The 26855-nt window shown below is 47.3% G+C and overlaps 1 protein-coding gene across 1 annotated transcript; it reads left to right on the top strand.

Annotated features, from left to right (window-relative positions):
- The first annotated feature begins 433 nt into the window (after positions 1–433).
- On the top strand, positions 434–22420 carry RSPH1 (radial spoke head component 1). Its single transcript, XM_045540724.1, has 9 exons — positions 434–650; positions 3058–3171; positions 3274–3379; positions 9164–9254; positions 9792–9927; positions 13295–13366; positions 18860–19019; positions 19923–20054; positions 22220–22420. The coding sequence occupies exons 1-9, from the start codon at positions 597–599 to the stop codon at positions 22270–22272; spliced, it is 918 nt and encodes a 305-aa protein (XP_045396680.1). The 5' UTR covers positions 434–596; the 3' UTR covers positions 22273–22420.
- Positions 22421–26855: the final 4435 nt, after the last annotated feature.

Genomic DNA, 26855 nt, shown 5'->3' with positions numbered 1-26855 from the left:
TGTGAACCGCCAACACCGAAGGGTCAGAAGAGCCTAGAAAGGTAAGAAGGGGCGGGCAGCACCCCGAAGGGGCCCGAGAGGCCAAGCGGCGGGATCGGAGGAGGCAGTGCCCGGACGCGCCTCCTGCGCCCTTCCTCTTGAGGGCTCAGTTCCAAGGTGGCTCCTTGTTGTTGCATCACAGAGCAACCGCCCTAAAGGGATTCCCGGGGCCAGCGAGACGTGGTGTCCAGGTTAGGGAGCCAGTGGGCAGCCGGGTATGCTGTCCGCCCCAGGCCCCGCCCCTCCCTCTTCCCGAGCGGCGATTGGCCAAGGCGAGGCCTGCCGGCTCCGCCCACGCTTTTCACCCCGCCCTCCTGCCCGCCCCTTCCTCTTCCCGGGCGGCGATTGGTCGAGGCGCCTTCCTGTTGCAATGACTGTACGCGAAGGCAGCCAGTGGCTCCGCCCCGCGCCGCCCGCCCCGCCCCTTTTACCCCACCTTCGGGGCTGGGAGGGAGGTGGCTGCCCCGTCTCCATGGCGACGTCGGACGCGGCGGTAGAGGCGGCTGGTACTTACCTGCTGGAGAGGCTGCGGCGGGGATCCAGGCGGGGGCGAACCCATGTCGGACCTGGGTTCTGAGGAGTTGGAAGAGGAGGGAGAGGATGATCTTGGGGTGAGAGCGCCGGGTGAGAGAGGGGGTGCGCGGCGGCGGGGGACCTCCGGAGGTCGGTGCCGGGGTGGGAGGCGAGGAGACCGGAGGACTGAGTCGCAGTCCCGCAGGAGGCCCAGCCGGGGCCCAGAACCACGCCGGCCCCTCCGGGCGCAGCGTCCTGGAAGCTGAAAATGAAAGACGGAACGCAATGACGTCGGGATACCACATCTCTCCTTGCTCTCCGCCCACTCCCATCCCGCCTCCCGTCAAAGGTGAAGGTTTCCATGGGAACGGCTTTGGAAGTTTCCTCCTCCTTGTATTAACCCCCGCTGAGGCGGTTTTTTTGGGTGATCAGAGCATCCAAGGCTGCCAAACTACCCTTGAGTAAGCCATTTCTGTAACTGAGCCTTGCTCTCTCAGAATTAAGATGGATGGAGGAAAGCTGCTTGCTGGCAGCCTCCAAGAAATACTGAGGAGGCCCTGGGCTCAGGCGAGGGTTCCTGGAGATATTACTACATAGGCCTGTGCTCACGTGTGCTTTCTTCAGCCTCCTCTGAACTGACCCAGGTGGTTGGAATCCTTTCCTGGTTTAGGCAGCAGAGAAGTGAGCTGGGCTCTGTGTGGGCATATTTGTACCTCCCAGAGAGTAGTTCCTCCCCAAGCCAGAGGGTGACCACTCCCTGGGCACCAGGTTGGGAACCTCAGCTTTTGTGTGTGTGCACAGTACAGAGTTGAGACACTTTCAGAATTAACTGAAAAATCTAGCATCTCTGCTGTGGTGCTGTCAGTGCCTGCTCAGACCTTTTTACTAGCTCTGGGCACTCATCTCCCAGCTTCTGCCAGACTTGCTGCTCAGGGCTAGCACTTCTATGTACTGGAACCACTTGGCCAGTATGGAGAGCCAGAAGGGTGCCTGGGATTTACATCTCCTCCTGATAGCCAGTAGCTAGTGCAAAAAGCAGGGTGAACTCTGCAGTGCAGTTTATGCTCCAGAGTCCCTGTGAGGTCAGGCTGAATGTGGGACTTCACCTGAAATTGCATCCTTGCTTAGCCGCTGCCTCTTTCTTATCTACTGCCCTGCCCCCTTTACAAGTTTCTCCCAGGAGAGCACTTTAAAAAAAAAAATCACTTGTTCAGGATGTGCTTCTGGGTAAACCCAACCTGCATCACCTGCTTAGTAAGCTTTCTAGTTTGTTTCCTCAAATGGCCCTACTGATTTGTAACTCTGAAGTGTCCATAATTTTTAGGTTCAGGTCACATTTGGGGTAATTTTAAAGGATTTCTCTTATTCAGCCACCCTAGCAGCTCAGTATTGGGTGTTTTGGAGGCCTCTTGGATGAGAGGAGGGGCCATTTATACATTTTTATTTACACTAACCCTGAAGCAAATCTCTGTAAGGTCACAATTTTTTTTTTTTTTGTCTTATATTCCAGGCAAGAATTTCTGGGCAAAATAGTGCTAGAAAAGGGCAAGAATTGCACAGATGTTTGTTTTTGAAGTCCTCAATGTAGTGTGTCTGTACTTGTGTTAAAATAAAACCAGATGGAGCCAATTTCATAATTTTTATTTATTTTTTAATTTTTCATAAATTTTGTTGCACACTTAAAGTATACAACTTGATGTTATAAGATACCCATATTAACTCATTACTATATCCTTTGGCCATTTTGTTATTATTATATGCACTCTATACTCATGTATTAGGTGCTAAGGAACATTTATTTTATGAAGGATAGGAAAAATAGGGAAATTGCAGGATTCTGCCACAATAGTTTATTGATTTACTTTTAAGATAGATATGTAATTATTTCAGTATTGGGCTATGAGTGTTTGAACCTTAAGTTCCTTGATTGGGAATTTAATAATAAAATAAAATAAGTTGACTTAGTAGACAGTGGAGTCCCATGTACTCCTCAGCACCTTCCCATCTCTCTTCCTCACATTGGAAATTACCTGCAGGGCAAAGGCCCCTTCAGACCCCAGACACGCCAGGGATCATTTGAAGGAAGAGTTACTTCTTTCAGGGCATTTGCCTTCTAAGTTCTGGATTATCGAAGGAAGCAAATGAGGATGTGTTTGTGTGGACTTGAAATGTTCCACCTGTGTGTGCTATGGCAATCATATTCCTATAAAGAACGCAGCCTGGAGTACCTAGCACTTTTCAAACAAATTGGTTGGTTTTGTTTACAGCATAAAGTATTATCATGATAAATTTCAAGCTCAGATGTTGGACATGTACTTGTGCATGACCTTGGTCCAGTGCTTTGTCTTTCCCAGGCTTGGTTTCCCACCTCACCTGCAAGATGGGGCAATTGAGCGTAATACCTAGGATTGAGAGGATTCAGTGGTATGGTATTTATAAAGTGCTTAGCACATGCTTAGTGCTTAATGCCTGGTAGTGGTAATTATCTCAGCGTCTTTCACCCAGGACTATGAGGGGGATCGGAATGAGGCAGGTGAACGGCATGGACACGGGAAAGCCAGGCTGCCCAATGGGGACACCTACGAAGGGAGCTACGAATTCGGAAAGAGACACGGCCAGGTCAGAACATGTAACCTGACTGGGCTGTTTTCTCTATTTAATACCCTGTTGGCGAATATTACATTCAGGAATGATACGAATTATATAATTAATGTGTTTCAGGGGGTCTACAGATTTAAAAATGGTGCTCGATACATCGGAGAATATGTTAAAAATAAAAAGCATGGTCAAGGCACTTTTATATATCCAGATGGATCAAGATATGAAGGTAAGATGTTGTCACAAAGCAGATTTTTGTGTTGTAGAGGTTTTTTTGAAAGCTTAAAGTTCTTCAGATTAGTCAATCATTCAGCAAACACAAATTGTATTCCCTATGTTCACAGTGCTGACACTGAAACCAGAAAGCCTTGTAATTAATTGAAAATTAATTAATTAATCCCCCCAGGAACCCCTGCAAGGGAGCCAATGAAAGGGAGCCTGGGAGAGCACAGCCCTCAGTGTTGGCGGGACCCATGGCAGCATCCATCTCCTTGAAAATGTCTTTGCTGTTTTCCACTTCTGACCACCCCCTCTTCCGGTGGGCACTTGGTTTCTTTAGACCTAGTGGTTTCTTCAGTGAGGGCTTCTGGTCCTGTCTCCGCTGTCATTCCTTACCCATGTCACATCTCAGGAAGATCTTTGCCCCTTTATTTTCAAGAACCTCACTGCTGCTCCCACACACCATTGTCACCTGGTGTGACTACGGTATTAGTCCATTCCGAAACCTGGGAAGACAGACGCAAAGGGAGTGGGTTGTGAGTCTTCAGAAACTATATGCAAAATTCTAGGTTCTGGGCTTTCCACCCCACCCCGGAAGAAGTTATCTAGTTTTCAGCAGATTTCCAAAAATATCTATGACCCCAACCCTGGACTTTACTGACAATAGGTGTGACCTCGAATACACCTCTCCTTGCCTCAGCTTCTCATCTGTAGTATAAGGATGGATTAATACACATGAAACACTTAGAACCAGGCCTAACTCATGGTAAGTGCTCAGTACATGTCAGCTAAGACCACGGTTTACCATGGTGACAGCATCACTTCCTAATGAGGATGACATATTCTTAAAGTGCAAGCTATAGTTACAGTCCCAGATAAAAAAGAACCAGTAATGATAGATGTCAAAGAATTATTGACATAAGGGGATTCTGCCTAATTCAGAGACCAAGAGCAAAAGTGCTAACGCCATCCCTGTTGGAGACAGAATTTGTTTTGTTTCATCAATCTTAGAAGGCTTGCTCTAGAAGAAGCACCATCTAGTTTTTAAATTAACTTTAAACAATTTAATTTAGGGCTTAATTTAATTCTTTCCAAATCCTTATGAGCCTAATCTCATTGTTGTCACTTCTGATTTCAGTGTAGATGTCGATACAATTTGAACAACGTGTATATATGACAATTCAAAACAAGTGACTGAGGCCAAAGTTTGAGGATGTGCCTGGGAAAAACACAAACCAGATGCGTTTATACCTGTTTTTCTGAAGTGGGATTTGGGAACTCAGGTTTTAAAGGAGATAGGGCATACAGAAAGGAAAAAGGAAGAGGGGTGTGGTCAGTGAGACAAATGGTTATATTCTTGTGAGGCCTGTGAAATCTATATTTCATATAAGATAACGTGAATATTAGAAAAAGGAGTGAAGGAGGCACCAGTTATGCACACGTCTCTGGGTAGGTGGAAGAATGATTGATCTTGTCTTGTTTCTGTTCCGCACATAGGAAAATAAACTTGCAATCAACATTATTAGTGTGGAATCACACCCTTTAGTTTTAGGAACTAGACTTTGCCTGCTGACCCGAAGTTACAATTTGTATGTCTTTGTTTATGAGAGGTCAGCAGGAAATTTTCTTATGGATGATCTGGGGGGCAGTCCTTGTAGATGCCTGAGGCCTTTTTCCTTTCCCAGGGGCTCTGGGGTCTGGCTGGTGTGTAATGTCGGTAACAGCTGTTCATGGGGAAGGGGTGCTGCATGACTCCACCTCCAGGCCTGACCTTCCCTTTTGCATGAGGAGTTGGGGGGCCTGAGATTTTTATTTTCCTTTACATATTCCTGATATATATATATATATATATATGTATATATATATATATACACATATATTTGATATTCAGAATAAATAAAGGATTTAAGGAATTTTTAATGTGAAGGTTAACTAAGGGGAAAATTGTTTCTCTACTTACAACTCTGACACTGAATGTACGTGTCATATTACGTTTTCCACACCAAACAACTCTCCAGTTCTCTGTGGATACCAACTGGGTTTCCAACGATTCAGCTCAATTCTGACACTACCCAGAGTTAATGTCAGACCCCACGGGTTAAGCGTGCAGTCCCAGAAGACTGCCCGACTTCAGATGCCAACTATAAGTACTGGGCCCACAGGTTACCCACACTTGTCTGACTTGGCTACAAGTTGGGGGTTCCTGCAGCTGCCTCCTCAGGTTTGCTAATTTGGGTAATGGCTCACAGAACTCAGGGAAACGCTCTACTTACACTTGCCAGTTTACTGTTAAGGGTACTATAAAGAACACAGGTGAACAGCCAGATGAAGAGGTGCCTGGGTCAAGGTCCAGAAGGTTCCCTGGCACAGGAGCTTCTGTCCCCGTGGAGTTGGGGTGCACCACGCTGCTGCCACGTGATGCTTTCACCAACCCAGAAGCTCATCAGGCTCAATCCGGGGCTTTTATAGTGTTTAATCTTCAGTTCCCCCTCCCCTTCCCAGAGGTTGGTGGGTGGGGCTGAAAGTCCCCCCCTCCCATCACTGGGTCTTTCTGGTGACCAGCCCCACCTTGAGGCTGTCCTGGGGCCCCACCGTAAGTCACCTCATCTGCATAAACTCAGATATGATCAAAAGAGTCCCATTGTGAATAACAAGAGACGCTCCTATCACTCGGGAAATTTCAAAGGTTTTAGGAGCTCTGTGCCAGCATCCATAAATAAATACCCAATATATTTCTAATTATACCACACTAACATATAAAACTCATTTTGAAACAGTTGGGAAGTTTTGTTTTTCCAGATGGCTTCATATCTTAAAGGGTGCAAGGTACAATCACTACTCAGAGATTTCTTCTCTGACTGAAACTTAAATGCGTCTTATTCCACTAAGCAGTAATGGAAACTGAGGTCTGAGCTACAATATTAGTTTTAGCTCAGCAAGTCAATGTCCTTCCAATCACAAAGCCTAAGTTAATGTGTGGCTGAATTATTCATAATAGCCTATCTTGGCTGGCTGCCATGGTAACGGGCTGGAGTGGCTTGCTGCAGGGTGGTGTGTTCAGCCTCAGGACTCCAGGCCCAGCACAGGCCTCCCAGATGCACAGACATGTCCACTTGGAGCCCAGGAGTGTGCAGAAGGCTACAGTGCTGCCAGGGGAGGGGAGCTGGGAGGCGTTTTGGGGTCAGTGGGTGACTTGAGCAGGGGCAGGGAAGTGGAGGTGTTTAGGGGTGGTGGGAGATAAGGGCAGAGAGGTGAGGGGTGCCAGGTGTTGGAGAGGCCTTTGGACCACATCTACAGGTTCTGCAGTTAGGGGATGGAGGGCCGTGTGAGGGCTGAGGTCGGGGAAGGACAGAGAGCATCAGTTTCTGGTCCTGTTGCCTGCTGAGTAGAACTAATCAAAATGAAGAAGTCCAATAATGAAATTGTGGAGAAACAAAAATGATAGGATGACTTGGAGTTGGTTTTTCTGGAAGCTTCCCCATGGCAGGAGCTGGAGGAAGAAGTGAGCACTTGCTGTTGGTATGAGAAGAGGCCTGATGTTGGAGTCAGACTAACCTGGATTGTCATTGCAGTCCTTTGCCTGCCAGCTGTGTGACCTCGGCCAGCACCTCATCTGTCTGCCTCTCGGGGTCTGCGTCTGTAAAGCATTTCGGTCATTACACGTGCCACCTGCTGGGCAAGGGCAAAGGGCCTGGCCGGCGTCTGGCACAGTGTTTCCCATAGTGCTAGTTCCTTGTGTGTTTGGCTGACCTCGAAGTGCAGGGAGCTAGCTTGGCAAGACTAGCGCCCAGCGAGGCAATTTAGCTGGGAGGGACGCCTCTTGTGAGAGCTTTCCATTTTCAACTGTCTTTCGTCCCCAGAGTGCCAGTGCTGGGAGCCCTGGTAACAGTGGCAGGGTTGACACCTTTGGAGAGCTTTACAAGTGACACAGTGCCCTCCCCAGGAGCACCCAACCCCACACCAACCACCCACCCACCTGTGGGCGTTACTCCTGAAAAGAAATGTACTTGGAAGAAACTTTAGTCGACAAGATCAAGAATGATGAGAAAGTATAGGATTAAGGGTAGAAAGTCTTAAAAAAAAAAAGTTAAATACAAATTTAAAGCAACCATAATACAGTTTGTAAATGTCATTCACTTCACAAAAGGAAGCTTGGTTCATGGCTATTACAGACTTGCCTCTACAGGTGACTTTTCTGTGCATTATTAATACCTCTTAGTTGTGCAGGGTCCCCTGTGGTGACATTATAATCTGCTGGGCAGAGTCTCTGACAGTTATTTAAGTAGACTGGGACTCAAAAAAATTTGCTCACCAGCCCTCACTGGTGTGAAATTTAGTGTCTTTGGCAACTTAATTGTTCTCTATCATTTTTGAAAATTTCCTGCAAAGTCTGTAATATATTTTTCTTGCCACGCTACCCTGGAGACCAGCTCACATGGTCAAGAGAGGAGGTTTATAATAATTTTGTCCCAGTCTTTTGTTAGAAACCAAATGGTATAAATTTTTAAGTTTCAGCTGAGTGCTCTTTGCCCCAGGGGTGTGCTGGAGTCAGCTCGTAATAGCTCACAGAAGCCAATTCTGCACTTGTTTCCCCACTTCCACACGCAACTTGAAATTGGCCGTGGTGGGAATATTTACACCACGGAAATTGGCCAATGCTACAAATCCGGGCACATTACTTCCCCCCTGAGGTCTAGACAAATCCTCCAAGGTGTGTCTCTGCACGTTCTACATATCCTCATGGTTCCTGTAGGCTCAGGCACTTAAAGTATCTTTTACTGAATTAGCTCAGTTTTGGGATTCTCCATCTCTCCTGTTCATGCTGTCCCTGTCACATATCGCATCTGGGACCTAACTGTCTTAATTGTTAACAATTGCCACCCTTCTTCTCTTCATGAATTTTTGGTAAGCTGCTCTTTTCTGAATAATTATCCACCTTTGGAATCCCTGCAGCATAGCTCCCTGTGCTGCTCCACCCTGGCCTCTGTGGACTGCACGCATGCTATGAATTTTATGATCCTTTGCCAATTTCAGTATTTCCTAGCAGGTCTACAGGAAATTATTAATAGCAGGAGCCTATATGAAGGTGAACAGGCAGGGCCACTGAGGTGAGGGGGCAGCCCACGCAGAGGCAGGGGCCAGCCACGATGTGGTGTCTAGTGGCACGAGCTGCTGTGCGGTGCAGCAGCCGTGACAGCCGGGCTGGAATGGTCGTGGGGCCAGGCGGCTTGGTGGGACAGAGGGAGATGCTGGCAGTGGCCGCGGGGCCTGACTGCCAAGGCTTGGAGTTGTTGCCAGATCACTAAACACAGCAGGTCAACAGAGTGCGGTGTTGGGACCACTGGCAAGGGATCAGACAGCCTTGGTTTGGAGGCTCACTTTGCCCCTGACCAATCGTGAAGCCTGCTTGCCTGTACATGGAGGTGACTGTGGCCCTCGAGCACCTCGCCCTACCCAGACGGTGACGCCACCTTCCTTTTGCTGGCTCTGCAGAATGGCTCAGCCACTCCATGCCAGCCGGGGCACAAGGAAGGGGGATGGAGGGAATCAGAGTGGCAAGAGATGGTGGCCTTGGCCAGTGCCATTACATATACCTCTTCCGCAGAGTTTCCTGAGCACGTTGTGAGAGCCCCTCCCTGGGCCTCAGAAGGGACCCAAGTGTAGTGGGGGCCCTGAAGCTGTAGCTTCTTTGGCTTTACAGCAGATCCGCCCCTGCCATCGTTAACAGTGTGAAGACGCAGTAAAGGCATCCATCCCTTCTCACTGAGACTTCCTCTTGTGTCGTCCCTCTCAGGGGAGTGGGCGGATGACCAGAAGCATGGCCACGGCGTGTACTACTACGTCAACAACGACACCTACACCGGAGAGTGGTTTGCTCACCAAAGGTTCGCCTTCTGTCTTCAGTCCCGCAGTGTGTGTGTGTGATAAGAGTGCTCATGTCTTCAGCTTGCTTGCGCTTCCTAAATACAGAGTCCTCACGAAAGCCCGTTTACCAGCTGCAGCGGGCAGTTTGAATTTTTGCATGGCAGTAATGCAAGCACCACGGAGGATGCCTTACTGAGCAAGTGTAGCTCGAGTGACAAACGTCTCTCCTTAGAGGGGGCAGAACATGTGGGGCCCTCACCCCAGAGCCCCTGGGAGCGGAGGGCATAGAAGACCCATGTGGGGGTCTGAGCCCCGGCTGACCACAGGAAGCTGGCTCTGTGGCGGGCGAGGCCCTTCTCTGTGCGTTTGTTGATGTCATGTCCAGTGCTTGGGGCGTGCTGAGCTGAGGCATCTTTTGATGGGACACAGATAAAGAAGCCAAGTCACTGTGAACCTGCATCAGTCTAGGCCACCTTCAATTTCAGTGTCTTTGTTGTAAACCTGGGAGGTTTTTCACTGTCTAGGAACAAAATGCAGTGTGCCCTTGTCTTAACCAGGCACGGGCAAGGCACCTATTTCTACGCAGAGACGGGCAGCAAGTACGTCGGTACCTGGGTGAATGGACAGCAGGAGGGTGCGGCTGAGCTCATTCACCTGAACCACAGGTACCAGGGCAAGTTCTTCAACAAAAATGTAAGTCAGTGGGAAGCGACATTTGTCAATGAAATACACAGTAATCCACCCCCCAGCAACCTGTGCAAATAGAAAATACTAAACTCAGGGAAACCCGCCCATCCCATCCAAATGTGGGGAACAGGACAGCTGTGCCTCTCTGGGAGCCTCTCTGGTACTCACAGAGGACAGAATTGGGGCTGTGGGAGCAGCTTGGCCTATTTCTCTGTATCTCAGTAGAAATTCTCACCTTCTTTCCGCAGTGGCCTGCTGTGTCACTTATAGCACAAGGAAGGCACTACACCCCTTGCATGTGTCCTTCTCATTGCTCAGCCGGAAGTCAGACATTCATTTCCTGCAGTTCAGCACTTAGTGTTTGGGCTTGTTTCCCCCGGGAAGGCTGGTGCTAGAGCTCCCACCTGGAGGGGCTGCCCCAGCACCACCATGGGCCTGGTTTCCCTGGGGGGGACCTTGTGGCTTCGCCTGCCCTTCTGCAGAGCCCCCGTGGGACAGAGACACCTGCATAGTTCAGAAGCAGCTGAGGTAGCTTTGATCAGGTGTGGAGCAGAAACTTGCCCTGAAGAGACAGTTTGCTGAGCAGATTGGTGGTGTGAGGAGTTGACACTGATTTAATAAAGTCTCCTCAGCCTCTCTTGAAACCCAGTTTTCATTACTTATAATTCAGCACGTTCTCCTCAAATCTGTGCATTGTTTATGTAATTCCAAGCAAAATTCCCCTGGTTTTTGTCCAGATGGAAAGGTGGGTGGAGAGGACGAGAATTTGACAAAAATTAATCTGGAAGAAGCAACAAACTCGAACAGCCCCTAGGCCAATCTGAAAAATAAGAGTGAAAATAGAGGCTTTGTTCTGCCAGTTAGTGAACAACTTTAAAGTCACATAAATAGCATGAGTACATTGTGATTGTAAAGCACTCAAACACTAGAATTCTACCCCCTGCCATTTCCGTGTGTCATGTGAGCACACACTTATACATACAGCTTATACAGAATTTTGGTTTGGGGGTTTTAATTACATAAGTAGGATCACACTATATCAAGACACTAAATATACCCAGAGATGCATCTTTTATCATTTTGAACATTTGAAAGTGATTATGTAGGCTAGATCATGACATTGCTGCACTTGCTGAACCTGTGAGGACTGACGTTTTACATCGCGATTTATCTGCCCATTGCCCTAACACGCCGTGTCAATTTATGCTCTTGCCAATAGAATATGAGTCTGTTTATCATATATTCTCACCAACACTGGATATTACCGGTCTTTAACATTTTTTTTCAAATCTGAAAGGTAAAAAAAGTTATCTCATTGTTTTAATGTGTGTTTCCCTGATTACTAGTGAGGTCGAGCATCTTGTCATGCTTTTATTGCTGGTCTGTATTTCTTCCTCAGAAAATTACCTGTTCATGGCCTTATGGACAAGTTATCAAAACACACTGTAAATTAACTAAAGTAATTAAAGTAGTGTAATACGAGAATAGCGCTACACAGACCAGTGAAGAGGATTAGAAGGTCTAGACACAGATCCAAGTGGATAAAATAATTTAAGGCTTGGTAAGAATGTCATTTTAAATTAATGCAGATGTGTACCTGTCAAGGAACAATGCTGGACAACTTGGTCATTTGGGAGAAAATCACAGGCTTTCTTTTGGCATGTAGGTGAGGGTACTTTATAGAAAACATAAAAATTTAAATGTAACCAAGGAAATCACATATGGAAAAAAGTATAGGTAAATATTTATTAACTTTGAAATGAGGAAAGAGGACTTCTAAACAGAAACACAAAGGAAAAGCCAATAGGGTTAGCTTTATAAAAATAACCTCTTACAGATTAGAAAACACTATAAAGAAAATTTAAGAGATAAATGTTAAATACAGAGAGGATATTTGCAACATTTAATATATAAAGCACTTAATGTGATTAAATGGCCAAAAATCTTGAAAAAAATTCAACCTTACTAGATTTCAACCTTAAAAGATGTGAATTAAAATGGTGAGATCTCATTTTTTATATAAAACTATAAACGTAGAACAAAATGTTTGTGCTCCAAAAAACAAGGGTTTAAGGGTGTAGAGACTTTTAAGTACTGTTGTGGGGATGGAAATTATTAGAGCCTCATTCTAGTCAAAATACACGTATACTTTTGTCCAGAATTTCTGGCAGTTTACCCTAAGAAAAATATCAAGGGTGTACATGAAGTTTAACTCAGAGTATGTTTACTATAGCATTCTAAAAAATCAGCATCCCAAATATCACCATAATAAATGAATGAAATAGATTATAAGACACAGATGAAATAAAATACCAGGCTGACGATGGGTGCTGTGAAATAACATTTGTAAATATGGGAAGTAGCTCATGCCATATTTCTAAGTAAAAATAGAGTGTGAGTTATTATATTATGTGTATTTATGATCAGATTTTTGTAAAGTATGTACTAGAAACAAAGTTACAAAGAATACATCAAAATAGTAGTAGTTCTGTCTCTAGCTAGTTTGCCTATGGGTGTTGACTTATTCAGGTTTTTATAGTGAATATAGCACTTTTATAAAGAAGTAAAATGTGGTTAAAGTTTTAAAAAATAAACAAAATAGGACATACGAGGTCTGTCAGAAAGTATCCAGCCATCGTTGGTATCACAAGACATCGATGTGGCCTGGCAGCCAAGGACGGTGGGCTGGGACACGCCTGTGTGAACAGTGACAATGTCACTGTACTAGTCCGTGGGGCGCTAGACGCCATTGAGTGGGCACGTGTGCAGTGTGGCTGTTGCGTTCAAAATGGCTGAGCAAGCAGAGCATGAATCTGCATCAGATTTTGCGTTAAGCTTGACCATTCCTCTGTGGAAACTGTTCGGATGACTCAGATGGCTCTTGCGGACGATGCAGTGAGTGCAGTGCAAAATAAAAGTGTGGAAAAAATGCTTCAAAGATGGTTGAGAATCTGTTGAAAGCAATGCATATTGTGGAAGGCCTGCGACAAGCAGAACACCTGAGAATGTTGACCATGTATGGGTCAGGTTAAGAGACGCAGGGAGAACTGTGTGAAGTCCCAAGGTGACTTCTTTGAAGGAGACTGAGGCATCATGGTCCTGTGTACAATGTTTCTTATATCTTGTATCTTCTTCAACAAATGTCTCTATTTTTCACACTACGTGGCTGGATACTTTCCGGACAGACCTCATATACTTTGCAGTTCCATTAGCTATTAGTTCATACAAGCATTCCTTAACCCATATAGGACTTTACCCAATTTTATGATTTTGGGTAGGTTTTATGGTGGTAACATTTGTAAGGGAATCTGTATTTTCTACTGGGAGTTGACACTGAAGAGTGAACTACCCTTTGGTTTCTCTTTGCTCATAGCCTGTTGGCCCTGGAAAGTATGTATTTGATATCGGATGTGAGCAGCACGGTGAATATCGCTTAACGGACATGGTAAGTTGCAGAGTGTGTATCGTCTTCCACATTCACAGGCAAAGGAGCTGCTCAGCCATATTGATCCCACAGGGTTAGAGGTGATTCGCCTGAAAAGTTACACCAACTCTTGGGAAGGTTCACATTTGTGTTTTCCTTATTTGCATGTGTTAGTATAGAGCTAAATCGCCAGAAGGTCTATCTGTAAACGGTATCATTTCACAGTTACTGCAGAAGTCTGGTCCTAGTTTTTGTCAATAGGACCCAACTAATCCTGAGTTGGAGGGTTCTAGACAGGGTTAAGTCCAAGAAATGACAACTGAAGTCTGTAGCTGATGTCATCAAAATTTGTCCAATGATGACTGTTAGCATGTCAGGTGTGTGGCTTGCACCTCTTAAAGCCTAGGTGGTAAATAATTTTCTTTTTTTTCTTTCCAATATTTAATATTAATATGAATACTAAATCGATATTCCCTGGTTAATGTTAGCCAGCTAATATTGCAATTAGGCATCCAGATATGTATGTGTGTTAGGGGTAGAGATGTCTGTGTTTATATTCCTGTCATTATTAATTTCTGACCAATTGGCATTTTAGTAAAATTTCCTAATCTTTGTACTAGTTTTGAGCCTTTTGCCTTATTTATTTACCCAAAATCATTCTCATTGTAAGAAGTTTTAAATTTTAAGGAGGAGCCAGAGCCTGGCAAAAAAGTTTCAAATTGTGCTTTTATTTTCTATTTGGTCTCTGAAATTCCTTAGGTATCCTGTCCTAAAGAGTTAAAAATATGTTATAAACAAACTCTCGTATATCCACGTATTTTTTTTTTTTTTTCTGGAGAAAGCTGGGGAACCCAATTGTATGGGTCTGTCATCAGATCAGTGCTTTTTCAACCTGAGTGGAGCCATCTCTTTTTGGTTTATTTTTGTTGCTGTCTCTTCTCAGTCCCCTCGCACCACTCACGGGGACTGCCTCAGTCCCACTCTTCTCATCACCTTGGGGCAGCTGTGAAGCTCAGGGAAGGGGCCCTCGGTCACAAGAGGCAGAAGCGTGCACGGGAGTCGGAGGTGTGCAGGGCTGCTGCTCGCGAATGTTCGCGGAGGGCTCCTGCACCTGCCACTGCTGTGTCGCTGTGTCGTGCCAGTCTTGGATCCTAAGGCCGACTCATCACGGCTTTTCTATTCCGGGCTCTCCAGACACTTTTTAAACCTTTCTCATTCTTCTCCCCAGAGTCTCTCAGTTTCTAAAATTGAAGGGAATCTTTGAATCTTTACCCTTAACTTCCCACGACCAGGTGACCCTGAGCAGCTCTGTGCCTCCTGAGTGGCCAGGGCCCAGGTGTCCCCCAGGGACTGCCACCCTGGGCCCGGCTGGTTCCCTTTACTCTGACAGTCCACTTGCTGCACGTCACCAGCCGCAGCCACTTAGTTCCCTCAAGAAGCCTGTGGTTGCTCGTGGTCTGCAGAGTAGACATCCACCTTCCTTGCTGTGACCAGAATTCTCCATGGTCTCACAGCAAACTGTCCTCTTCGCCTTGTCCCTCCGGCTTTGCTCCAGCTAAAAGGATGCCCTGGCTGGGGCCGGCTGCCCCGCTGACCAGAGCTAAGCAGGGAACGAAACGGCCCACATGCTTGACTGTGCTGCTGAACATGAGGCCCCACCACTCCTGAGTGTCACTTCTTCAGGGAGCCCCGGATGGTGTAGTCTGAGCTCACGGTGTCTGTGTCTAACGAAAACATAGATAAATTTAAAATGTTGTCCTATCATGTGGTTCCACAGCTGACTGCATTTATGTTTGTGTGTGTTCCCACTTGCACCTATGGTCGGAAATTTTAAAAAAATTGGCATTATTGTTCAGTTGTGGCAGTGATGTATTTAGTGGTTTTACTGGGCTCCCCTTGGGGTTGGATACCTCTCACCTGTCCCCCGAAGAAACCAGTTGGCCAAATAGATTATATTGCCACCCCTGGTAATAAATCTAGCCTTTATAGGCTGACTAGTGATTGACCAGTCAATTTGGGTAGGGATAAAAAATAAAGCCCATCTTATTAAGTGCTTAAAGTTACTGGAAGCCAGTGTTTCAGGATGATGAGAAGAAAGTAGAAAGAACATTAATAACATCTAAGGGAGCAAATATTGACATAAGCCCTAAACACTGTTGCTATTCAGGAAAAACTATCCATGAAATAGTGCATGCAACTTGAGGGCCTTTGTCCGTCATGCTCTGGGCATTGACCAGGCTGTGACAGAATAGAGAAGCCTGAGTGGTCTCTTTCCCTGAGAAAGGGAACCTGTTCCCACTGGAGCAGGTGTTGGCAAACCTCAGCCCATGGGCCAAAGCTGCCCACTGCCTGTGTTTTTTTTTTAATTAAATTGCGGTTGTATATATATCTATATAACATAAAATTTGCCATTTTAAAGCGTACAGTTCTGCAGCATTAAGCACATGCACAGTGTGGCACAACTATTACCACTATGTGTTTCTAGAACTTGCTTCTCATCCCAAACAGAAACTCTGTACCTGTTAAGCAGAAACTCCCATTCTTCTTTCCTCGACCCCGATACCCTTTAACTTACTTTCTGTCCCTATGAATTTGCCTGATCTAGCTATGTTATATAAATAGATTCATTCAGTATTTGTCCTTTTATAACCGGCCTCTTTTACTTAGCATGCTGTTTCAAGGTTCATGCATGTTGTAGCTTGTATCAGAGTTTCTTTCCATTTTACGGCTGAATAATATTCCACCGTATGGATATGCCACATTTTGCTTCTCCACATGTCTGTTGATGGACACTGGGTTGTTTCCACCTTTTAGTTAGTATGAATAATGCTGCAATGAACACTGATGTGCAAGTATCTGTTTGAGTCTCTGTTTCCAGTTGTTTTGGGTCTGTATCTAGGAGTAGAATTGCTGGGTCATATGGTAATTTTGTTTAGCTTTTTGAGGAACTGCCACATGTTTTCTACAGTGTCTGCATCATTTTACATCCCTATCAGCAATGTACAAGGGTTCTACCTCTTGGTTTTGTAAATAAAGTTTTATTGGAACACAGCCATGCTGACTCATTTAAGCACCGTCTGTGCTCTTTTTGCACTGCAACAGCAGAATTAGTAGTTGCCACAGACAGTGTGTGGCTAGGCAAGCCTAAAATATAGTAGCTGACAGAAAAATTTGCCAACCCCCTATGCTAGAGCAATGTGTTTCAAAGTGCACGTTGCACCCATTAATGGGTTGTAAAATTAATTTAGCAGATTGTGAGTAACATTTCAAAAAATGAAATGGGATAGAATAGAAAATCTCAGGTGGATTTCGTTTCGGGTGTGTATGTGTCACATGGGCGCTGGGCCGTGAGGTAAGGTGCATGTCCGCTGTGGGCGGCAGTGTCCGAAGCTACCGCCCTGGACACCTGCCTTTGGATCACCTGGTGCTAGTTGTGCTGATTTGCCAGTACAGTTGTCCCTCGATATCTGTGGGACCCCCCCACCCCGAATACCACAAATGCACGGATGCTCACATCCCTGACATAAAATGGTGTGCTATTGGCGCGTGAGCTACAACATCCCCCTGTGTGCCTTAAGTCATCTCTAGATTGCTTATAGTGTCTAGTACGATTAAATGCTATGTAAGTAGTAGTTCTACTGTATTGTTTAGGGAATAATGACAAGGGAAAAAGTCTGTACATGTTCAGCACAGACACAGATATCCATTTTTCCTGGAATATTTTTCATCCATGGATGCTGAACTCAACAAATACCGAGGGCCGACTGGCCGTCTTGGGGAGAAAGGTGATCTACTTTTAAGTTTGCACTGTTAACTACTTTACACATTCCTGTGTTTGGGGGGTACTTTCTGAATAGTATCCATTCCTTTTCTTTTACATGAAATGATGTGCCTTAGGCTGGGCTCTGGGGTGTGTGAGTTTGCCAGGGCGGCTGTAGCGAAGCACCACAGTCCGACAGGCGGAACCGCAGGGACGTGTCTCCCGCAGTGCGGAGGCCGCAGGCCCAAGGTGAAGGTGTTGCCGGGGTAGCCCCTGCTGAGGGCTGTGTGGAAGGGTCTGTTCCCGGCCTCGCTCCCTGACGTGCGGACGTCTGTCTTCTCCCTGTCTGTTCACGCTGTCTTCCCGCTGCTCACATCCATCTCTGCGTCCACATTCCTCCTTTTTGTAAAGGCACCAGTCATATTGGGTTAGGCCCCCCCAGTGACCTCATTTTAACTTGGTTTTCTCTGTGAAGACCCCATCTCCTGCTGACGTCACATTCTGAGGGACTAAGGGTTAGGATTCCAGCGTATCTGCTTTGAGGGGGACACATTTCAGCCCGTGACATGGAGGTGTGCACATAAGGTTCTTGGGGAGCTGGGATAGGCCTGCAAAGCTCCCTGGATGGAGGCAGGGACCTTTGACCCCACCTGCGGCAGGCTGCCCGTGTGTGGCCTCCCTTGGCTCAGTTGCCAGCAGTCTCTCCCAGCAGTCACCCCCGTCCTGGGAGGATCTGCTGGTGCCTCTCGGAGCACAGATACAGATCCTCCGGATGGGGGGTGTCCCAGTGCAGAATCTGTGGGAAATGCAAGTCGCTGGGCTCCACCCCAGACCCGCTGAATCAGAAACTCTGGGCATGGCACCAGTAATCTGCACCGTAACAGGCCTTCTGGGAGGTTCTGGCGCAAGTCAGGGTTGAGCACTGCTGCTGTCCTGTAGCATTGGTGTCAGGAGTGACGAAGCTCGGAAATTTTGATACCAAACAGAGCCATTTATTTCTCAGTGACACGATGAAGTAGTGGGCAGATGTCTGTCACTCTGTCAGAGGTATTGTCACCCATGTGACAGTGGAGTTTTCTGTGTTTGCAGGGTTGGTGCTCAGAGCTTTGGAATTTCATGCTAGTTACTGGGGAGGAGACAGAGCTGGGCAGGACTGAGAGATGCAACTGGACGTTATCAGAAAGTGCTCCGCGTTTGGAAATGAGCTCATTCTGCTCTCGTTGACTTTTATTTTTCTCCATAATTCTTCACACTGGAGCTGTCACGTTTACACACTTCCATATCACCCTGGGGACATCTGAGGAACTCCTTAGGCCTTATACTGATGTTTCTTTTATTTATTTACATAAAGAATAATATAATTACACTATTTGTACGAATAGGTCTAAGATTAGAGCTTAATATAAACACAATTATTTATATTAGACCTGGAATACGTGGCTGAGCAAGAGAAAAGGCCATGTAGCCTTGGCCGTCCCTTAACTACCGCAGGCCGCTGGGCCGTGCCGTTTGTGGCGTCCGTTAGAGAGATCGTGGCCAGCGCTGTGCGGTCGACTTCGTTTCTCATCCGAGCTCTTTCAAGATCCACTTTCAGTCCCTACATTATACTTGGATAGTCAGTTGGTCTTATCACCGAGCAGTGTCATGAAAAGGCTCAAAGGCAGTAAAAACCTGTCTTTCCTTCCCTCATTTTTAATATTCCAGACCAAGGTGACAAAAATGTTGGTCAATTTACATTTTTGCATTTAAAATAGGAAAGAGGAGAAGAAGAAGAGGAGGAGGAGACATTAGTAAGTGTCATTCCAAAATGGAAAGCTACCAAAATCACGGAACTGGCACTGTGGACGCCGACCCTCCCCGAGGAGCCGCCCCCTATGGACGGACCTGGCCGAGAGGAGCCCCCCAGAGCTGAAGGTGTGGGGGGCACCTCTGGCTGCCGGGTCGGAAAATCCTGTTCTCAGGCCGGTTGTGGGTTGGACTGTCTGGGAGCCAGACTCGGAGTCAGTTCCGTGTGAGGATGTTCCGAGGGACCAGACACTCCCAGGGATCGCAGCGCAGGGGAGAGACACCAGACCGCCCGCACAGAGGGACATGCAGGCCCCCGCAAGCTCGGCTGATCCCCTGGGCGCTCCAGAGCTAAACGTCCGCTGCATCCTTCCCGTGGGACCCTTGCCCCTTCACCTTGCTTGGTGACTAGACGTGGGTGTGACCTCAGGCGAGGTGCTGACAGCAGCCGGGAGGCAAGTCCTTCGTTGAAGAAGGACCCGGCAGTGCTCCTGCACGTCCGTCCCGGGGCCTTGCTGGGAAGTCATTGACCTGCTGTAGGAAGTTGAAGAAAGTTTCGCTGGGTGAGATTTTTCCATTGCAAGTGGCTGAAAGCCAATGCAAACTGGCCTAAGTAAAACAACACTCATGCTACTAATGGTTCCTGGAACAGGGAAGCTCCAAGGTAGGGACACAGAGACTCAGCCTGTGGTGTGGCTGAGCCAGGCCTCCCCTGGCCAGCATTCTCTTCCTGTTGGAGACTAAAGGTCACCAACCTCCCCAGATTGTCATCCAGTTAGCTCAAGAGTTCAGGGGCAGGCAGGGGACAGGTTTCTCTTCCTCAATGTTCCCATGAAACGCTCAGGAGTTAGTTATCAGACCAAGCATGCCCATCCCTGAGCCACTCCCTGCAGGGACATGGCTGCTCCACTGGCCAGGCCTGGGCTGGGCGGGGTGGACTCAGCGTGGGGAAGGCGGGATGCTGCTCCTGGGGGCGTGCACGGGCACAGGTCTGCAGTCTCCTTGGCTCCCACGTCCTTTGCCCTGTCTCAGGCGCAGGAGAACCCGGGGAGGAGGCCCAGGCTCCGACGGAGGGCTCCGAGACGGATGTGAGGCCGGGGGAGGAAGACGCAGACATACTCAGGGATGAGAGCCGAGACGAGTTCCCCTATGACATGGACCAGGGTGAGGATGCGCCCCCTGCACGGGAGGGCGTGGGATGAGCAGTGGGACTTGGGGAGGGTCTCAGAAGCCCCACTGTGAGCTCCCGTGGAAGCCCTGGTGGAACATGGTCCCCTCCTGGGCACTCCTGAAAGCCCGACCGCACGGGGAGCAGCTGGGCACGGGGTTCTCATGCTTGCTGTCACGGGAGGGCCAGCCTCGGGCTGTGGGCCCTGTCAGAAATGCAGAACACGGCTTTATTTCATCACGTGGCTTTGCTGTGGCTGAGGCACAGGAGTATGGTTAAGGGCTAAGTGTTGGGAACTTGTGCTTTTTAAGTGTGTTTGGATATAAGATTCATCTAGAAGCTTCCCCCCTGCCAGGTCACAGGGCAGGGATTCAATCTCAAGTCTGACTGAGGCTTCAGGTTCCCAGAATCTTTGAGAATCTTTCTCCAAGAGCCTGTGGGCACTGCCAGAAAGCTCAGAGAGGATTCTCTTCTCGTAACCCAGTTTCTCTATCTGATTCTGATTGAAAGCAGGTGTCTTGGGCACGCGGGGGAGGGTGGCCTGGGAGTAGCTGGGCGTGGGAGCCACCTGCTCCTGCCTGGCTCCAGCCTGCAGTCACCGGGTCTGCGGCCCCTTTAGCTTAGTTTGTCTTTGTTGTCAGTTGAGAGTGAAAACGTTTCCCATTCGTTTGAAATTAATATCTGAAATAATTAAATCATATAAAACAGTTTTCTATGTAAATGCCTCAAACACGCGTAGTGAGACTCATTAGCAGTGATGACTCTAAATACTGAAATGCTGCACTTGGCAGTGCTGTTTGGCTGCGTGGTGCTATGGCTGAGCATGGGGCCAGGTGGGACCCTGGCTCTACAAACCCGCGCATCCTCTGTGCTGCTCTCATTCGCGTGAGGTGGACAACAGGGACCCCTCGCAGGGAGGACGCCCACAGGGTTCTGCAAGGACAGAGGCTGCTGTACACCAGCACTCAGCGATGCTCCATGGCTGGGTCCTCAGCAGCTGTGCAGCACCGCCCGGTGTAGACGCTGGGTGTTGCCGGCAGGTGTGGAATTAAGGGTGGGGCTCCATCCTCCAGAGCCGGACAGGAAGCTGGAATCAGTGACGTCACTGTAGAGTGACAGGGACACGCTACCACATAGCCAGGAGAGGCGATGACTCGCCTAGGGCAGGACTGGGACACTCCAGGAGAGCTGAGAAGGCTGAGAGGTGACAAGGAGTGGGCGACACCAGGAGGGAGGTTGCAGGCAGAGAGCAGAGTGTGATGAGGGGAGAGAGTGGGTGGGGTCAGCCCCTTCCCCACGGGCTGTGTCTTGGCAGCGCGTGGCAGTGTTTGCTTTGGCCCTGAGTGCAGCGGTGTATGCGGGGGTGCGGAGGGGCCGCTCGGGGGTTTGCACCAGGCTTGCCTGCGAGCTCCTCTGAGGCCAGTAGAGGATGGTGCCCCAGTCTGGGCCAGGCCGGAGGCAGGGCTGTTCTGGAGGTGACCTCACCCACCAGAGACTGTGGTGGGAGGAGAAGGGAGGGCACAGGCGTGAGGAGAGAGAGTCCCTAGCACCCCGGCAGGAGAGACTGGGCTGTCAGTGATGTCCGGTGCCAGCAAGCACCTGAGACTGCAGATGTGAGGAACAGCTGTGGACAGAAGAATGTCACCTTAACTCAGCGGTTTTGGCCCCCAGGGCACCTTTGGCAGCGTCTGGGGACTCGGTGAGGCTGGTGAGGGGGGTGCTACTGTCCTTTTCCTGGGCAGAGGCCAGGGCTGCTGCTAAACATCCTTCAACACAGGACAGCCCGCCCCCCCACAACACAGTATTGCCCAGTTCAAAGTGTCAGCTGTGTCTTAAGTGAAAAATGGACTAAATTAAAAAAAATGGGCTTAGTAGGTAAAATGCTTTATCAAAATAATAAAAATTTAAGATCTGTTTCTCATGAGTCTCACATTACATCAGAGAAGTCACCCTATTAATTTTTTCTTTAACGTTGCCAACAGTAAGAATTAGTAACTGTAAAAGTCCGTATAAGGTAAAATTTAATATTCCATTTCTATTGCAAAGATGTTAGCGAATAAAGGATTACAGAGTAGCACAAAGCAAATATGAAATATGTTCATTGGAAAAATATGCAACAACAACAAAAAGAAACCTATTCATGTTTCCTCTCTTTCCTCAGGAAATGTGAATTTTGAGGAAGAAGACACTAGACAGTCGGATGCACCGGAGTGAGCTGAGGCTGGAAGGGCAGGAGACGGTTCCGTAGAGACGCTCTGTCAGCCGGGCGGGCGGTTTGCAGCCTTATCACAGACCGCCAGTCTCTCCCGAGTAGCACAAGCTGGTTTGCAGCTGCAAATACATCTCTTTATTGGTTCTGAAATAGCCTCTGCTTCGAGTCTGTTAAACTGGAAGTCGCCGGGCTGCTCTCCATGGCGTGTAGCGGCGTTTCCTCCCGGGATGGAGACCGCTGTACCTGCAGAGGGTGGCTGATGGGCATCGGCTTCTGGCTGAGCTTGGAGAGTATCTGCAGATTTCCCTCAAGAGAGCTAGGCAATGCCGAGAAAATAAGGATTCGTGTGCAAAACTCTCACAAAACACAACGTGATAAATATTAATACCCTGTAGGCTCCAGTGGGAAACCGCCAGCTGCCCCTGCAGAGGTGTTCCCCCTCCCCTCCTTCACTCCCCGGTGGGGGGCCCTGCGGATGGCCGAGGAGGGGCCGTCCACAGGTGGCACTTTGGCACACTAGAGACTGACACCCAGAGCACGTTCTCACGCAAGGCCTCCCTCCCCTCCTGGCGCCAGGCTGGCCGGTGGTTCCGGGGCAGGTAAAGCCACAACCTCCCAGGGGAGCCCTGACCTCCCATCTTGCACAGCTCTGCTTCGCCGTCTTCCTCTCTCCTGGGTTACTCGGAGGGCAAGTGTCTTCAGTTCACCCCAGTGTCCTTCAGAGCTGGTCTGCCCAATGCAAGGTCACGCATTGCATCTGGGGGTTATGTCCCTAAACGTGGGGCCTCCTTAAGAACATTCATTGTGAAAACAACATCCAGGCCTCTTTAAGAAAAAACATATAGGCTGGGCCCAGCCACCCCACAGGCTGTGGCAGGAGAATCGCTTGAGCCCAAGAGCTCGAGTCCAGCTTGGTTATTATAGCAAGACCCCATCTCTGATAAAAAATTAAATTTAAAAAATTATAAAAATAAGCACACAGCATTATGAATATAAAATTATGTTAATACTTATTTAGAATAAGAAAATTTCAATAAAATTACAAATGAAAAGTTAACAGCACAAAATCTAGAAAACTATCACAATATTGTTATTAATTCACTGCCTAATACAACTCTCTAATACTTCTTTTTCTACATTTTTTTGGGGGCCAGTGTTCCTTTGACTGCCTCTTTTATATGGGGATATTCGTAACATAATTACACTGTTGAGGGGCATAAAACATTTATTTTCGCATGCAGACATACTGCCGTCTACAAAGCTGCTGCAGGGGTGTGCATTACCAACAGGTGCTCTGGCAAATCCAATTGCGTGTGACTCCTGTCAAAAATTATATGTGCTGCATCCTCGTGTCCCTGGCGGGAGAGATGCTGTTTTGATGGGGCATTGGTGCAAATCCTCTTACAACTTTTCACATCTGAAGATTGAGATAATTTTTCATGGGCTACCAGCTGACACCATGTGTTTCAAACTTCATTTCTTCTCCCACACACAATGGTGCTGGATCTGCAGGGCAAATTCCTGTTGGGATTTGACCTTTGACCCTGCACCTGTATGTCATGATGCTAGGGGTATTTCTGGAAGTGAGTCCTACTTCAGAACAGCCAGCAATAACTGAAGTATACATGAAAGTTAACTGCAAACCAGCAACATTCACAAATATTCTACCAAACCCAAACCACTAAAATCTACCCCTAATTCAATTTAATCAGTGCTCCCTGAAACAGATTCTAAAAATGCCTGTGGCCACTTTAATGCCATTCAACACGAGGGGACATATGTCTGATGGAAATCAGAGGGCAAAGTGGCAGAGGTGTGATTATGGTTAACATGCTTCACTTCTGTAAAACAGAACACAGGACTGACTGAGTGCAGACCTTGTCAGGGCCTTGTGAGGGGCTTGTGCAAGTTCAGGCTCTGAAGCTCGAGGCTGGGGAGCTTTGTGGATGTCCCTTCACCCTCACTCTCCTTTTTTCCATGAAGTCCTTTTACGTCGCTGGCTGTGAGGAGCCTGGGCTGGCCACCGGCAGAGAGCCTCACCTTCTGGATTCTTCTGCGCCCTCGTGGCCTGTCTTTCTAGCTCCTGCGTATTTCTTGTCACCACAGAAGTTACAGCTAACGGTTTGGTGGGTTCATAGTGATGTTCTTAGCTAGAATTCACATTTGTGGTGTCATATACTCCCTGTTCGTTACAGCGGAAGAAACAAATGTCTCTGGTCGACCCACCGCTAGCGCTGACCCCGGCAGCCATGAGGGCTGCTGTTTGCGGGGCCACCGTGCAGCCCACTGCAACTGGGGCTTGAGAAATGGAGTTCTCCTAGCTCTGCTGTTCCCTCTGCATTTATTCGGCTGGATTTATTTGGTTCCCATGAAATGCGGTTCCTCCTAGAAAGAGTAAAGGCTTAATTACCAATTTTACAAATGAGGTGTTAGTTTACTAGATGCTTCAAACGGTGACGAATTAGTTTGTGCTGAACCTCTTTTTCCAAGAGGAGGCGTCAGGGCCTCAGGGGTCCTCTCTGCGTCAGCGTGTTTCAGTCAGCTGCAGCCGCTGTTCTTTATCCTGCTCGGGCTGACACATCTTCGGCCAGCGGTGGCTGCTTCGTGCCAGCGTCTTGTCCTTTGGACACCACACCATCGGTCCCCGAACCTTTCGTTACCTTTCTTTCAGTGTTTTTGATGTCCTGTAATTTATTTTTGTGTCATTTCAAACTTACGGGAAAGTTGAGAGAATAGTAAGAGAAACTCGTATGCACGCTTCCAGGCTCAGCCACTGTGTGCGTCTTATGTCACTTGCTGTGTCGTTCTCTCTTAGAGAGAGAGGGACAGAGGGAGGGAGAAGAGAGAGGGAGAGAGAGATGGAGAGAGAACGGTATCTATAGAGGGTATACATATATATTGTATATATATATTTTCACAACCATTTGAGCGTAAGATATACCTAAGTATTTCAGTGTATGTTTTGTAAAAACAAGGATATTCTCTCACATAACCACAGTATAATTAAATTAAGAAATATCACCTTGATATAATTTGATATAATTTCCCTAGTCCATGCTGTATGTTCAAATTATATCAATTGTCCCCATTTTAGCTAATATTAATGGTATTACATGTGTGTATGTGTATGTGTATATATATATATAGTTATAAAGTCATGGAATCATCTGCGAATGGGTGTCCTGCCTTTGAGCAAACATGATACGAGCACTGATTGCCAACTCCAAAGGCCATTCTCTGTATTGGGTTTGCAGAGGCTTTCCTTCCTTCACAAAGCCCAGTTCCCGTAGAGCAACGGTTCTCAACTTGAGCTGCATCAGTCACCTGGGGAGAGCTTGCTAAATCTCAGATTCTGGGCCCCACCCCAGGTTTCTGACTCGGTAAGTCTGCAGGGGGGCAGGGGTCCAGAGCGTGTGCATTCATAGCGAGTTCCCGGGGGGTGCAGATGCTGAGAGTCCTGAACCACTGGCTCACCTGGCTCAGGGTACCAGTGGTCAAGTCCAAAGGCTGATAAACTCCAGGTGCCACATTCAGCCACCAGCTTCACAGCCAGCTACATTGTAATCTCTGTATGTTATGTAAATTCTACATTGTACATATCAGAAGTTGCCTCGAGGATTGCATGAGATAGTGCAGGTCATGTACTTAATATAATACAGCGTCTCCGCGTGTGAAGAACTTACGTGGTAGTTACTGATACTGTGGGACTAATTCATTCAAATTCATCTGATACGATTGTGATCCAGAATGTATCTGCTGAATAACATAGATTTATCTGAAAACAATTTTCTAGAATTTGGATTTTTTTTTTTTTTTTGAGACAGGTTCTTGCTCTGTCACCCAGGCTGGAGTGCAGTGGCATGAGCATAGCTCACTGCAGCCTCAAACTCCTGGGCTCAAGCGATCCTCTTGCCTCAGCCTCCCAAGTAGCTGGGACTACAGGCATGCACCACCATGCCTGGCTAATTTTTTCTATGTATGTATTTTTTAGCTGTACAAATCATTTCTTTCTATTTTTAGTAGAGACGGGGTCTCGCTCTTGCTCAGGCTGGTCTCAAACTCCTGACCTTGAGAGATCCTCCCACCTCGGCCTCCCAGAATGCTAGGATTATAGGCGTGAGCCACTGTGCCTGGCCCATTGTCCTTCTGCTTGAAAAATTTTCTTAATATTTCTTGTAGTGTGGGTTTGCTGGTTATGAATTCTTTCCTCTTTTTATATCCGAACAAGTTGTTATTTCACCTTCATTGTGATGCGCGTTTCTCCAGGCATAGAACTTGACGTTGACAGTTTCTTTCTTTCAGCACTAGAGCTAGTGCCCCGCTTTCTTCTTGCTTGCGTTGTCTGGGTACAAAGTCTTCTGTCATTTTTAAATTTGCTCCTCCGTATAGCATGTGTATTTTTTCTCTCCCTGCTTTTATAATTTATTTTTATTCCTGTTTTTTTAGCAATTGGGTTATGAATTTTCATATGTAATTTTCATTATACCTCTTGTGCTTGGGATTTATTGAGATTCTTATTTGTAGTTTTATAGTTTTCGTCAATTTTGGAAAAACTTTGGCCATCCTTTTCAATTTTTTTTTTGTC

This window comes from Lemur catta, chromosome 1 (genome assembly GCF_020740605.2).
Source record: "Lemur catta isolate mLemCat1 chromosome 1, mLemCat1.pri, whole genome shotgun sequence".
Taxonomy (NCBI): domain Eukaryota; kingdom Metazoa; phylum Chordata; class Mammalia; order Primates; family Lemuridae; genus Lemur; species Lemur catta.
Note: the sequence above shows the minus strand (reverse complement) of the source record. Positions and strands in the feature narration are given on the sequence as shown.